General features: G+C 41.3%; 1 protein-coding gene across 1 annotated transcript in view; it reads right to left on the bottom strand.

Annotated features, from left to right (window-relative positions):
- LOC119017929 (A disintegrin and metalloproteinase with thrombospondin motifs 7) overlaps positions 1–15,196 on the bottom strand; it is an 87,522-nt gene that overhangs the window by 10,149 nt on the left and 62,177 nt on the right. The window contains exon 23 of the mRNA XM_037095123.1: positions 13,358–13,520. Coding sequence (XP_036951018.1) covers positions 13,358–13,520 — 163 coding nt within the window. The remainder of the gene's footprint in view (positions 1–13,357; positions 13,521–15,196) is intronic.

Below are 15,196 nucleotides of genomic sequence, written 5' to 3'. Positions count from 1 at the left end.
TATCCAACAAGACAATGACCCAAAGCATTCCAGCAAACCTACACAGGAATGGCTTCAGAGAAAGAGGATTCATACTCTGGATTGGCCCAGTCAAAGTCCGGACCTTAATTCAATTGAAATGTTGTGGCGAGACCTGAAGAAGTTGGTACATGCCAGACGTCCCTCCAACCTCTCTCAGCAGGCTGAGTTCTGCAAGGAGGGGTGAGCAAAAATCTGCATAAGCAGATGCAAGAGACTGGTTAATGGTTACAGAAGACGTTTGGTTGAAGTAATGGCTGCAAAAGGAGGAGCCACAAGCTACTAATCCAAGGGTTCACATACTTTTGCGTATGTTAAATTTTCAGTTTTTGTGAAATAAACCACTTTTGATGAATTAAACAATGAAAATATCTCTCTTTTTGTGTGTGTGTCCATTATTTGGAAGGTGTGCTTTACAAATTGGGAGTTGGATGTATGTGTAATAAGGTTATTTTAATGTTTTTTTTTTTTTTTTACAAAAACAGTAATCATGTCTGGAGGGTCTTCAAATATTGCATTTTTTTGCATACATTTACCAGGGCTTGGGAGAGCTTGAAAGACAAATTGTGTTAAGCGATGAACGTGCACGCGCATATTTTCAAGTCTCACACACGTGGTCAGTCATTGATGCCGGTACATCAGCTGTGGTTGTTGCTCCCGGTAACTCTAAAGTGATATCAAACCTTTTTTTAAAATATATTATTTTCTCGCAGCCAGACACTGCACGCCTGAAATCCGACACGGTGCCAGAATACTTTAAAGGTCCCATATTATGAAAAACATGTTTTCTCTGGTCTCTACGTATATAAGCTGGTCCTCCCTGAGCCTGCCAACTCCTAGAATGAGGAAAACAAGTGACTCCTGCATGGTCTCTGTAGCCCACCGACTGGTAAAACGGCGCTCCTACAGTCTGTTCAGATTCAGCTCCTTTCGTTACGTAACGAAAGGAGTCATTTACATAGACAGGCCTCCTCTGTGCAGTGACAGGAGATATCTGAGAGAGGGGCGTTCATCCCCAAGGTGAAGTTCTGTGTGTCCAGCGGTAAGAGAGCAGTGTTTTGCAATGTCATCGCTCAGAGTTAGACACGCAAATTACTCTGCTGTTGGTTGTAAAAATCAACATCAGTGTCTATATTCTGTCCCAGCTACAGATGAACAGAAGAGACAGTGGTTGCGTTTCATTTTCAATGACAACGTGCCAGCTGCGGTTCATGTAAGTTTGTATGTGTGTGCTAACCACTTGACATCGGACTGCTTCAGTAACGAGGGTCAGTACAAAGCTGGCTTTGCCTCGACACTGAGCCTCGTACAAGGATCAGTCCCAGCCATATGGGACCCAGCAACTGCACCTGAGCTACAGGTAAGTGTCGCCACGTTTTGATAGTACTTACAGTTGCCTAGGGGTATGGTGAAGTCAGCTCAAAACTGGCTAACTAGTTAGCTGCGCTTCGGTTTGCTATGCAGTGGCATTTGAAGTGAGTTAAATGTTAATAATATTACGAGGGGGCTTGGTTGTCACAGTAAAAAACGTGGAAACGTGCAGACTGAAGACAGAGACGATGTGAACAGTGTCCAAGAGTTTGGAGACTGTGTTGACAAACACAGCTTTCACTAGCTGTTAGCCATTAGCTACATGGTAGTAACTGTAACAACACATACGAACAAATTAACATTATTCAGACACACTAACCATTCTGAAACATCCTGCTGCAGCCGCAGAGTCTGTATTTCTTCAGGAGTCCTCTCCTTCTGGGTCCAATTCTGGGTCAAACTGGTATGGGTGAATGAAAGCATCACCGCATGCCATAGCGATACATATGTATACATCCACCATGACATTTGTGCACCCTACCGCTAGAGTAAGAGTCATAGTCTTCCTGTGAGGGACACGTAGCAGGCAAGTAGGCATTGACAGACGGAGCTCATTAGCATTTAAAGTTGCAGGCACAAAAACAGCCTGCTCTCAGTAGAGCTCACTTGAGCGACTTTTAGACAGCTGAAATTCAGGACCATGGGGCAATACATATTGAATACAGTGTTGTTGGACCTCTGACAGCTGTGTGAAATTGATGAACAACAGTATAATATGGGACCTTTAAACCCTGTACACCCTCATTAGCACCACTGAGGTGCCCTGGAGCAAGGCCCTCAACCCCGACTGCTCCAGTAGAGCTGCCCAGTGGCAAACACATCAGACTGTGGCTGTACTAGGATTCCAACTGTGAATGTTTAATTGTGTGAATGTGATTAGAGTGTTCCTGAAGAAAAGCGCATCACTCTCAGCAAACCCTCCCAGAATAGACAAGGATTTAAAAAAAAGGTGTGTAAAGTCTCTTCAGCCTTCAATGCAGCCCTGAGAAAAACAGGAACGGCCTCTTACTCATTGAAATTCCATTAAAGCGATCATACTTTTCTGCATTCTGCATCGCTTTGATACAAGGACATTGAAAAGGAGTATCTTATATGTATGCATAATTCAACACATAGAGATCTGACTACGAAGGCAACTTCAATCATAAAACGAGGCTAAAGAGTCGAGACTAAACTCAGCAGCACACAGTCATGTGTTATTTACCAGAACCACATTTTTCAGTTTAAGTTTATATAACTGAACCACTTTTGATTCTGTGGCAAAACCAATCGCCCTTCAGGTACAAATAACGTTGAAATTGACCTTGTAGAAAACTCAAACTTACACAGCTCATTTTGGTGGGGTGCCGAGGCACTCTGTCACTTCAAATGTATGCAAAAGTTTTGTTTTCCCTTCTAAATTAAAGATAAGGGTCTATAGAACATTTCTGGTCCAAGGGCCAAGAAACCAGATTGAAAGAAAATATCTTTTTGCCCCATTTCCTAAAATGTCCAAAATCGTAGTTATGAATTTTTTAAAAAGGTCTTAATTTTCTAACATTTGCTATGTGAAGGTGTTCATTGTGTATTCCATTTCACATAGAGTAATTTGGTGTAGGCCTAATGTATGTCAAGAATATTTTACAATCTTACATTTCAAGCCCTTTAGTTAATTCTCTTCTATTGCTCATTTCCTTATTTTGTCTCTTATAGGGCTGAGATAGATTAAGTGTGCCTCAACTGCAAAGACCGATATGATGACTGAGAGATTGGAACAACATGAAATCCAGAAGACTGTGACATGTCTAAAGAAAACAATCCTCAGACACTTTCCAGATTTGACAGAAGAGAAAGGTAGCCATGACCAAGTTTTCATCTTTTGGTCTAAAGACTGGTAGGAAGATCGTATCAGTTGCATCTCAATTACCAGAAGAGGAAGCACATACATTAATTATGGCACAATCCACTGTCAGAAAAGACGTTTTGAATCACAACACTCCATTCAGGTTTGATGATTCATTTCCCAAAGACCGCTAAGAATCATCTGTTCCATGACGTATGAAGTATTTCTTCTGTCATCTCCTTGCAGAACCCAAATCATCACCCGAACAAGAGAATTCTTGGGAGATACTCTCTGTGAGTCAGATGGCTATGCATGTTTCCTGTTCTGAACCCCACTGAATGGATGGATGGGAGGAAGAAGAGGCAAGCTACTTCCCATGTGGACCACGCTGCCCCTCACCAAAGACGTATTGAATCTAGATGTGAAGTGCAGTAGTAAAAGCACGTGTTCAAGTAGGTTTACCAGCTCTCGGTGCAAGTGCGTGAACGAAAAGCTGAAGTGTACATGTCTGTGTAAGTGTAAGTGTGTGAAATAGCTGGAACAGAGTAATTTCCAGGACTCTGTGTGTAACTGTAAAGATTATTAAATAGAAGCACCTGTTTTACATCACCAGGCCTATGATTTTCTGTCTATATTTGAAGTGATGCTGGACAAAATATGGGTTATAATCTTCATATGATAAAGACATCAGTTGCCACTCCAGATCTTGAATCAATACATATATACTATTATGTTCAGATAAGATCAGTTATAACAGTTACTATATTTTATTAAGGCTGGTGGTAGGTTGGTAGCCAGCAACAGCCCCTAGAGGGCTTTTTTTTTTTTTTACCAGCCTGTCTGGCTATAGACCCTTGTTGTGATATGTTAAATGGAACTAGATTACCGCCCCAGGTGGAGTGATATGAGATTACCTAGATATGTGAGCATAGTAGGAATATGTGTGTGCTCTGTACTACGCTCTATGATCTGACATGCTGAAGTAAAGTAACATGAATAGTTAACCAAATCCTCACTGACTCCCGAATAACAGAACGTGGTGGCAGCGGTAACGGATTGCCTATGAAACCTACATGAACATCCGCTCTTCGCACGGAGTGATTCTCAAAAGAAATTCCCTGAGGAAAACTGTCCGATCGCCAAACTTGGTGCTGAAATGTCAGTTCACTGATTAAGAGCTGAACAAGCATCTCATTGAACTCATAATTGCTAGCACCCCACATGATGCTCTGAGAAATGACCTATACGGAAAACTTCAAGGGTACACCCTGGCTGATATGTTGAAAGAAGGAAGGAAATATGAAGCATTGTCAGTGGGGAATGAACAATTGACACAACTTGGATTATCCAACTCTGAAAAAGTACATGCAATACAGAGGGGCTGGACATGCCACAGCTGTAGTATGAGCCATCAACCACGCCAGTGTCCCACCATGACATCCCATGCAGTGGGGGAGGACATTGGGCAAGGTGCTGTAAGAAAACCAGACAATAACGAGAACAAGACTTCGATGCGAGGAAAAGAAATACGTCTCGCCCACCCCAAGGCAAGCATTCCAAACACCAGACATATAAGAAAGGACACAAGTCACAGTGCGAATCCAGAATCAATGTGGTTGACAGCTACGACCCAGATGAACACTTATCAGGAACAATTTCATTCCATTACAGCCAACCACCCACAGAGGAGGCCTACACCGCACTGAATGTCAGACCACCTGATGTTCCAGGTTATGGACACACAATTCGTCTAAAAATAGACACAGGAGCATCAGGGAATACCCTCCCACTGGGAACATTTAGACAAATGTACGGTAGTGAGGGAGGAGCATACAAAAGACTGAAGAAAAACAACATGAGGCTGTCTGCCTACAGTGATCATGGGCTGCAAAACTCATCTTGAAAGATGATGCAGAGCCATTCAGAGACCCTCCATGGAAATGCAGCATCCACCTCAAAGACAAACTTCAAGAGGAGTTGAACAAACTTATCGAACAGGATGTACTGCAGAAAGCAGAACAGCACACTGACTGGTGCTCCAGGCTGGCATACAGTACTAAGAAGGATGGATCTTTACGGATATGCCTAGACCCACAAAAACTGAGCTCCAGCCTGAAAAGATGCCCACATAAAATACAGACTGTGGAGGAAGTGACCCCAAAGTTTGCAAACGCAAAGATATTCAGCAAACCGGATGCCAAAGCAGGATACTGGTCAATACACCTGGATGAAGACTCCCAACTCCTACCATTCGACCATTAATCCCTGTATTATTACATTTGTGGGAAGTTATCATAATAAAGATTTTCCTACAAATGTAATAAATCACTGCAAATGTAGTAGTTATTACATTTGTGAGAAACTGCGTGTTACGTATGTAGTAGGCAGCAGCTATTACGTTTGTGGAGAATGTATTACATTTGTGGGTTTGTTACATTAAATGCTGCAGATTTTTATTATGTTTGTGGTTTATTACATTTGCTGACATTTTTTCATTGGCAGGTGTTACAAAGCATCATGCAGATAATGGCTGAAAACGCTTGTGCACATATGAATCATATTGGAATTGGCAAATTCTCCTGGATTATAAAGCTACTTCAGCCAGCAGATAGTGATTAAATTAATCTCAGTCCCAACATGCGTGGGCCAGATCTGTGATACTGACGAATTAAATCAAATAAACACTGAGAAAAAAGCCAAGCTGCCTGGAGACAGTGTTCAATAGTCAACAGACAAAGAGCACAAAGCAACAAAAGCTAACACGTTAGCAGCAGGTATATTTGTTGGGGGGGTCAGTATCAACCAGATCAGAGCAGCTGCAGCAGAGCAAGCACGGAAAAAACGTGATCAACTAATCTGACTAGGGAAAATGTTCTGTATGATGAAATATGTGATCATTTCTTCCTGAGAATTTCACTGTGGTAGCTTCAGCAGCACATGTACAGTCCATGTGATGATGAATTCTTGTCAGTTTCATATTATCCTCCTACTGCTTAGCAAACCCGTCTCCCTGATGGGATATTAATGACCTGCGGAGCAGATATATTGTCCAGCGTACAAATATGGAAATCTATCTTGGGCGCAGAGAGCTATACACGGCCTCACACACAGCCTCACACACGTCTCGTGTTGCTGTATTGGTTACACACTGAATAAAAGCAGCTGCTGTGTTCAGCTCCTCGTTTGTATTCGAAAGGAGGCTGTTTGGAGCAGCTTTGACTGACAGACACGGACAGATGCATTGTTGGATGGCGAAGAGCAGCATCGATTAGATGAGCATATTGTGTTGGTCAGTTTATAACAGTGGGGTGTGGATTACTGCTGTGGACTTTTATTAATGTCAGATGTGTTGAGCCTTTCTTCTTTATCAGTGTCCCTGTGAAGCTGAAACTGTCTTGTAGAACTCCAGATTCAGTATAATTGACATTTATGATTCTCTATTAAAGACACAATATGTAAAATGACCATTTTAAAATCAGAATCACATATCGGTCTCAGCGTTTATCATTATTGTCTGTTTTTCACAGACATGAAAACTTTTTTTATTATGACATAATGCAGAAATAGACACTTTGCTGCTGTCCACTGTTTACATCGTATATTTACCTCCGCCAAGAAGCAAAAACCTTTGAGCAGATTTCTATGAAATTGGTTATAGGGTAGAACAGGTCCTGCTAACTTTTGGTGCAGATCAGGAAAAGATCCGGGATTTTTTTGATTTTGATTCTGTGGTATTTAAGTGGCTGGTATGTATGACGGATATAAGATCTATATTTCTTCCACAACACAATGGAGATTATGCTTCCACGTACACTGTCTCTAAAGAGTTTGTAACAGGTCTGGATTTTATTCTGAATTAAAGAGGACAGTTGGGCCTCAGCAGAGGTTTACTCTCTTTTGAGTGCCATTCCAGAGACAGTAGGTTCATTCAGTGTTGTATAAAGTACCAAATTATGAGATAACGTGTGAAAAAATTACCTTGGTAAAAGTGAAAGTCACCTAAACAAACTAAAAGTTAATTGGAATCAGTATTTTTAATTCATTTTAACTGATATTAAAAATGTTCATTTAAACTCATCTGGCTCTGCTGCAGCAAGTAATCTGAAAAGTAACTGGTGACTAAAGCTATGAAATTAATGTACTGGAGTGGAAGTATAAAGTACCAGAACATGGAAATACTTATAACTACCAGCATAGTACAAGTACCTCAAATGTGTTCATAAGTGCAGTACTTGAATAAATGTACTTTGCTACATTCCAGTGTAAGTTCTTGTTCATTATAAACTCACAAAAGGCCTCAGCCTTACGTTATACAAAGTATACAATGAGCAGATGTGTTGTTAAATGAGTTTCTACCAAACTGCTGGAGAGGCTGTACAGAACATCATGACTCTACACAACGTGTCCAGTAGAGTCCAGTCTCAGTACTGTTTACCTGTGTGCTCCGGACATGAGAAAAGAATAAAGTGTGGGACAATAGTTTCACATTATTTGCCGCTGACACCACTGATTCCAGAGAGCGTTCATCTTCTCTCAATACAACATTCACAACAAGAACAAAGTTTCCTACACCCAGCCTGACAAAGAATCATATCATTTATATTTTCTTTTAGAGGAAAAGTCAAATATTGTTCCTGACTAGGAGCAAGAAAAAAGTTAAAGCTGTCATTTTAAAGGGAACTGATAATATTTTTAATTTCATATGTGAAGCGTCTTGTCTTATCTTTAACTGATTCAACACGACACTGATAGCTTTCACAGGGCTTCCTCAGCTCGTGTCCTTAACAGTGCCCACAGACAGTATACTTGTTAAAACCACACTCAACAGGTTTCAAACTAAATCTATGTTTATGTCCTCATGTATACATAACCTGCACAAACCTCTGATGGTGAAGAATGTGTTTTGCTGAATAAAGTAAATCATTGCAATAAGAAATGATTGACTTATTTAAAACTGAGTTTGTATAATGAGCCGATCAGGTCAGATGAGATGTGCACACAAATGTCTCGGTAGACGCACACACAGGATTATGCAGCACCTCATTAATCATCACCCGGCTAATCTGATGTGTTGAGTGTGACACATGTATCATTAACACCTTTGTCAGAGCAGGTGTTACTACCAGACAGGGCTGGATGTGTGAGGCAGCAGTTTGCCTCTCAGGAAGCTCACTTTATATTATTCTCTGTACTGAGAAGAGAATCGAGGCATTAGTCAGACGTATGTTTCGCGAAATTCACTTTATTTCATCTTCAGTTCGTGGAATTTAATGTATTATTCTGGAGCACGGCATCGTTTAACTCAATTTCTACTTCAGGATTCAGTCTGCTTTTTCTTTGACTTGCTAATGAAAACAAAGGAGCTCGTAGGATTTGTATTAAACTCAACAGGAGAGGAACACTTGAATTTATCTCATGCCCATGTGTGGAATAAGATATATGTTGCTGATGTCTGACCTTGTTATGACTGAAAGCATCTGTATGTCTCATTGAAGCAAAACATATCTTTTACCTGAGATGGAGAGTCACAACTTTTTGCTGCCCTATTATCATAAAGATGACATCTGGCCGTGCTGTCAATTTATTTCTTCTGCATTTCTGCACATTTTCTGAAAGCTTACAGATGCAGAGCATCACCGCTGGGAGTGGTGGGGGGCGGTGTAGCATTGCAGCCAGTAGTTCAAGTGAGACACGACCACAGGACAAGAGGAAGGCGTTTTAAAAATGGCAGTACTTTTTTTGAAGAGATGTTTTGTCCAAGGACATCTCATTGAGTCTGGACGCAGCGTTGGAGGCAGAGCCTCATTCGATCCTGTGAAAGCGGCTCACTGGCTTTCACATGAATGTTTGATCAATAGGTGTTTTGTATTTGTAAAACTTCATTCAAGCTGAGAAAAGGGATCTAGCTTCATCCATTGTTAGCCACGCTCTCAAAATAGCCTTGTGTTTTCAACAGCTAGTAACAACTACCAACCACACAGGACAGACGTGAGTTTACGGATTTACAGATTTATGAAGTCTAAAATCGATGAGACAGCAGATAGAAATTCTCCCTTCAATTCCCCCTGGAGATTTCTTGCCTAGTGACAAACACAATAGCATAGATAAAGTGCAGTAAATTGGGAATCAATCCAAACTCTGACGGTGACATTATTCTTCAGCCATTACAGTGCAGTAATGATAGGCAGACGTCAAAAAAAATAAGCTCCATTCACCAATCAGTAGGAGGAGTGTCCTGCGAGGGCCATTAACACTGAAAAACAACGACAACAATGCTAAACCATCAACTGGAGCAAAAAAAAAAACATGGAGCCCGTTCGAAACACATCAGATATGAGCTTGATTTCCTGTCAGCAAAATCTTTTGTTACACAGTGTGAGAGAATCCAGCTCCATCAAAAGATGGAAACGTTGAGCCATGCATGTGTCCTGAGCGGAAAGAAGACTCGGGCTGTAATTTTCTGTTGTGAATAGCTGCTTTGATTGCCAACGTCTTTTCAGCCCCATAGTTAGAAAAAAAAAGAAGCTCTGTCTTGCATTCTGCATGCCTGTTTGACAAAGAAGACCTTTGAGGCTTCTGTAGTCAGCCTTTCCACTGGTCTTATGATGTGGCATCATTAGAGGAAGAGCCGGCGGGTTGTCAGTTCTGTCGGTGCTGTTGCTGACAGCCGAGTGTGGAAAAGGGCTGCGTGTGGTCCAAAGTGCTGATACAGCCACACGGGTAAACACTGAACACAAATAAGAAGTTAGAATCACCTGTTGTGCCGATGTTTTCCTTCTTTCCTTCAGTGACGGCTATTTCAACATATAGATAAAAACCATCAAATACAGATGTTGAACGTGTTATCTACATTCGAAACAGTCTGTCCACAATGAAAGGGGGGATGACAGGGGAAACTGCTGTTTTAACCATTTTCCTCCCTGATAGCCTTCGATTTGAAATATAGTTTCCAGCGAGGATCAGCACAGGTGAGCCCAGATCTTTACCGAGGCGCAGCGCTGTGATTGACTTCAAAATGTTTTAGGAAGCTGTGTTTGTTTTGGCCATCTGCAGTGCACTCAGTCGGTTTAGAGCAGCCGGACGGAGCAGGATGGATGTGTTGTGTCTAATATTGAATCAACATCATTTTTTGAATTGGTAGTTCTGCTACGTTATCAGACTTCAGCAATGCAACGGAGCGTTTTGCAACGGTTTTGCGACACTGCCTACATTTACACATTTATGATCTATGTGAGGAACGATCAGCCGTCGACCGCTGTGTGAGACTAAATCTCTCCATTGTGGAGCCAGGCGTTGTGACACTGATGTCTCTATTCTCCCCTTAAGATGGCAACAGAGACAGTGATGAGTGAGTAGGCGACACTATTCTGCCAGACTGTCAACTAGTGAGGCATTAAATTATGATACACTGTACTGTTGAAGTAATCTGATTGTTCTCGGAGATGTTGGGAACGTTAGGTTGTCCGTGAGTTCCTGATATTCCATCATCCAAAACCCTAAATTAATCTTCTATTTCTGCTGACACATGGAGCCTAATATTCAGATTATAATCAGTTTAAAAGTTCAAAACAGAATAAAAATGCTCCATATAAACACCTCAATCAGAATAAACACGCTCAGACTTGGTTGCAGAGTCTCAACCTGTTCATAAACCAATCAATATAAAAACTGCCCCATGTAAACAATATGAACTGATTATGTTCTGGTCGACTGCAGAGGGATGGTTTTTAATACAAACTCTTGACATAGACGGAGACTGATCTCCGTCAGGACAGGGAGCTGATCAAACACGCCAAAAGTGATGAAAGGAATCAGACGAGGAAGAGAAATGACATGGCATCACTTCTACACATGTCACACAGCCATTCTGATTTGTTTGTTGTTGAGGGAAACACCAGGCCCTATAAATCCAATCTCATGTTAACAGTTGACCTGAAATCTTAGAGAGAAATACTGTCCATGTATATAGATACTACACATAGAAAGTGAATCAGCAAAGAGGAATCTGTTCGTATCTAATTCAACACAAGCATCCAGTGTCTTGAACCACTGACTGGTGATTTATATCTTATATTCTTATTTGACTGTTGCTCAGAGGCATCTTTGTCCCCTTCTGCTCTACATGTATTCAGTTAGTCATTCACCGTGTAGACAACATTACTTTTTCTGAAACCCCTCCTTAAACACAACCTGTATTTGTACAGAGGACAAATACATCTTAAAAGCACGAAAGACTATTCAAAAATATAGAGTAGGCTCATCCTCTCAGCCATCCGTCTGCACTAAATCAAGCCTATGCGGCCTCTGAACGCTGGAGGGTGAATGGTGAAGAGACTTTAGAATTTAGACACAAGCCGCAGTCAATCTGTGTGTCCACTGACCTTCCTACAGGTGGATGACCAGCTCTAGCGTCTGAACGGTGAAGGTTATCACGGCATTGGTGGATCTGACGGATCAGACAGGAGGAAGCCAGACAATCCAAACTCAGATCTCAGACTGTTTCCTGGGGTTTGGTAAAAATAAACAACTATGACGCAAAGCCCTCGATACCTTGTGAAAACAAACGACAGATGGGCCACCCAGGTGAGTCCCATTTAAACAAGTCCACATGTGGGAGGTTTGATGCAACATGTCATCATCATCATCATCATACTGATGACACAACTGGCACCTTAAACAATAGACGCCTGCACAGAAATCCACAAACGACGACCAGCAGCTCTGTGAGGGTGAACTCTAACAAAACTATTCAGTACAAGGACGTCTACGTGACCTCTGAGTCCATGCGGTGCAGTTAAACATTACATTTTGAAGATTAAACTGGAGCCTTAATGCTCTGAGATGTTTATCAGTGGGTGAATTTGCCATCTCACAGATTGTGCCTGGTGAAGTGAGGAGTGCGCTTCAGATATTCTGTAAGCCAGTGACTCATGAAACCAAGCTCTAGTGAAAGGACAACCAGTGAAGCATCCAGACCATAAAACAGCACTGTGTGCTGTGTTCAAAATCAGAAAATCAGAAAATACGCGCACACAGATTATTTGATGTATCAAATGTCATGGTACCTTCGGTATCGTCATGAAACAGATGATAACTGAACTGATTTATTGTCCATGATTTATTTTAATGCTCCAGTTCGGTTGTTTGTTTCACCATCATTCATTCTTCTCACAGAACGAACACAAACTCTAGAAGGCTCCCAGTATTACAGATAGAGATTCACATTCATCACACAGGGCCAGTGTTCAGATATCGATCTTCCCGTATGAGACTTGACCAAGAGCAGAAACATTTGGGACTGGAAGTACAGATATTTCCATATTGATCTGCGCACCATGACCACTGATCCGTTTCCTTTACCTTTTTATCCCGTTCAAGGTCGCCGGGGACTGAATCTAAAGGCTGCAGCTCACCTGATCTGCACGCTGCAGGATTCTCATCTCAAACCCTCAGAGAACATCCAAACTTTTCATGCTGCGAGGCAACACAGCTAACAAAAGATCTACTGTGTCAGCCTTTATGTAAACCAGATGATGAGTCTGCTCTGTATCTGAAGTTCAAACTCGCATTTACCATTTAAGAACTTCAGCTCACAAGTATCCTTGCTGCTATAAACTGGCTCGACACTGCCACATAATGCAAAGCCAAGATATCATAAGACTGTTAACTAACATGTGCTCAAATTGGCATCAACTCCAACAGGAGAAATCACAATATGGAAATCATTTCTATAATATAAATATATTCATTAATAAATCCCCTGACTCTTCAGAATATGTGATGACCAGGTGATGTTGAATAAAGCTGAGCTGCTGTCTGGATTGTGCTTGTTAATGCTGGAACGTTCAGAGACATCAGCGAGAGATGCTGCCAGCTGCAAAAAATACAAATGTGTCCAGCTTCACAACAGGAATGTTTTTAAGTGAACCAGCAGCTTGAGGCACCCTGTCCTCAGGTGCTCCTGCAGTCATGGTCATCACAGTAAAATGCTCAGTTTGTACTTTATTCTATTAGTTCTACTCTTCAGAGAAAACTGGGGGAACCTGAACAACACAGTCCAACCAAATATTATGTCTATGTTATGCAAAACGGAAACAGGTGCATTTAAAGAGCGGCGGTGTTTCTGTTGCGTCGTGACTGACTCACCAGAGGGGGCGCTCTCGCACTCCTGAAGGTTACACTTCTGGATGCTCTCTGGCTGCGGCTGATGGTCACACTGAGCCTGATCCACTTCTTCCTCCGTCTCAGCCTTTGTGTTCACACATTTGATGAGACGACGCTGCACTCCGCCTCCACAGGACGCTGAACACTGCAGAGAGAACAACACACTTCCGTGGGCTGGCACTTGTTGCCGCAAAAATGTCTTTTACGTAATGATTTCAAACACTTCATGGTTGTTAAAACTTAACAATGCCATTGCATCCTTGTCATGATGATGTAACCCTCTTTTCTTGCCTGGTAGCGTATTCCAGTCCCTTCTGGCTGTGGATAAATAGCGGGCTACACTTCTCATTTTCAGTCTTCTTTTAATGATCACCGAAAAATATTTCTGACCTCATATGTCGGGGTTCACGTCACAAAAACCTTCTACATGGACCGCAACGTCACACGTTATACCTGTCCCCACCAAAATAAAAGCATGAAGGAACCAATCAACCCACAGTCAAGGGGACACCAAGCAACAACCCAACCACTGTACATGAAAACACACAAATTAAAGTGCAACAAATGACAATGAACTATGTAATACTACTACTACTACTACTACTACTACTACTACTACTACTAATAATAATAATAATAATAATGATAATAATGATGATAATGATAATAATAATAATAACATATCTATCAGTAACTTAAATAATACAATTATGTACATAAAAAACATATATAAAATATAAAAATGACCCAAAATATAAAGTGTACAGTAATTGCGGCTACATTGATATTGGCAGTCTCCTCTCTCCTCTCCTCTCTCCTCTCCTCCAGTTACTGTGACTGATGCTGACAGGGCACTGAATTCGTTAACTTCATCATGCAGTGAATGACAACCGATGGCCAAAACCAAATGCCATTCTAGCTTATTACAACAGGACTAACACTATTAGTCTATTAGTCACTATCAGCCTCACACATACAATTAATCAAAGCACATTAAACACACTAAATCACTTTGAGACGTGCAGCACTTTGTCCAGAACTCAGCGTACAAAACAAAGTGTGTACAACAAATCTACAGGCTGTAAGACAAAGAGCAAAGAAAGAGAAAATGAAAAGTTAAGATGTGCAGAGAACCGAGACGCTATTTCTGATGTCGTGGAATCAGTTATTTGCACATTGCGATGACTTGTTGCATCGAACTTTAGGAACCCTGTCAGTCCGTCATTGAAAATAACGAGCAAGAACTCAGGAGCCAAGTTGTGACTGAGCTACTCTCTGTCAGCCATAAAGGACAAAACTGGTTATCAGTCTCAATGTGCAAATTTGAACTCATTGCAAGCAGTAAAAAAGCCTCAGCTTTTGTAACATTACACTACGCTCACGTCTGCATGTGTTTAAATGATGCTGTGGACACGACTGATGTACTGCAGAAGAAAGAGTGTTTTGTCACTGCTGGTTTAAATTGCCTCCATTAAAATATCAATCTCTGTGTGCAGGAGTAATGTGTGATAAATAACGTTCCATTAATAATCAGAATAATAGCCCAGAATACAAACGCCTCACGTAACCACTTCAATCTGAATCTGATCCCGTCCCTCAAAATCTACATACATTTTCAGACCTTTGATAATCTGTTTAAAAGGAAAATATAAGCGCCTGACAACCATGTAAATGCTTCATCAGATGCTTTTTGTCTGGTTGGAATAAATGTATTCTGTGCAACTTCGCCTCACACTGGGTTAATATCAGGTGATGTTACTTCAGAAACATGATGGAAATCACTGAACGCCTCAGCAGTCCACTTGTTCCATCGTCTGAGCA

Source organism: Acanthopagrus latus, chromosome 4 (assembly GCF_904848185.1).
Source record: "Acanthopagrus latus isolate v.2019 chromosome 4, fAcaLat1.1, whole genome shotgun sequence".
NCBI classification, from domain to species: domain Eukaryota; kingdom Metazoa; phylum Chordata; class Actinopteri; order Spariformes; family Sparidae; genus Acanthopagrus; species Acanthopagrus latus.
The sequence above is the reverse complement of the archived record's forward strand: the minus strand, read 5'-3'. Positions and strand labels throughout refer to the sequence as shown.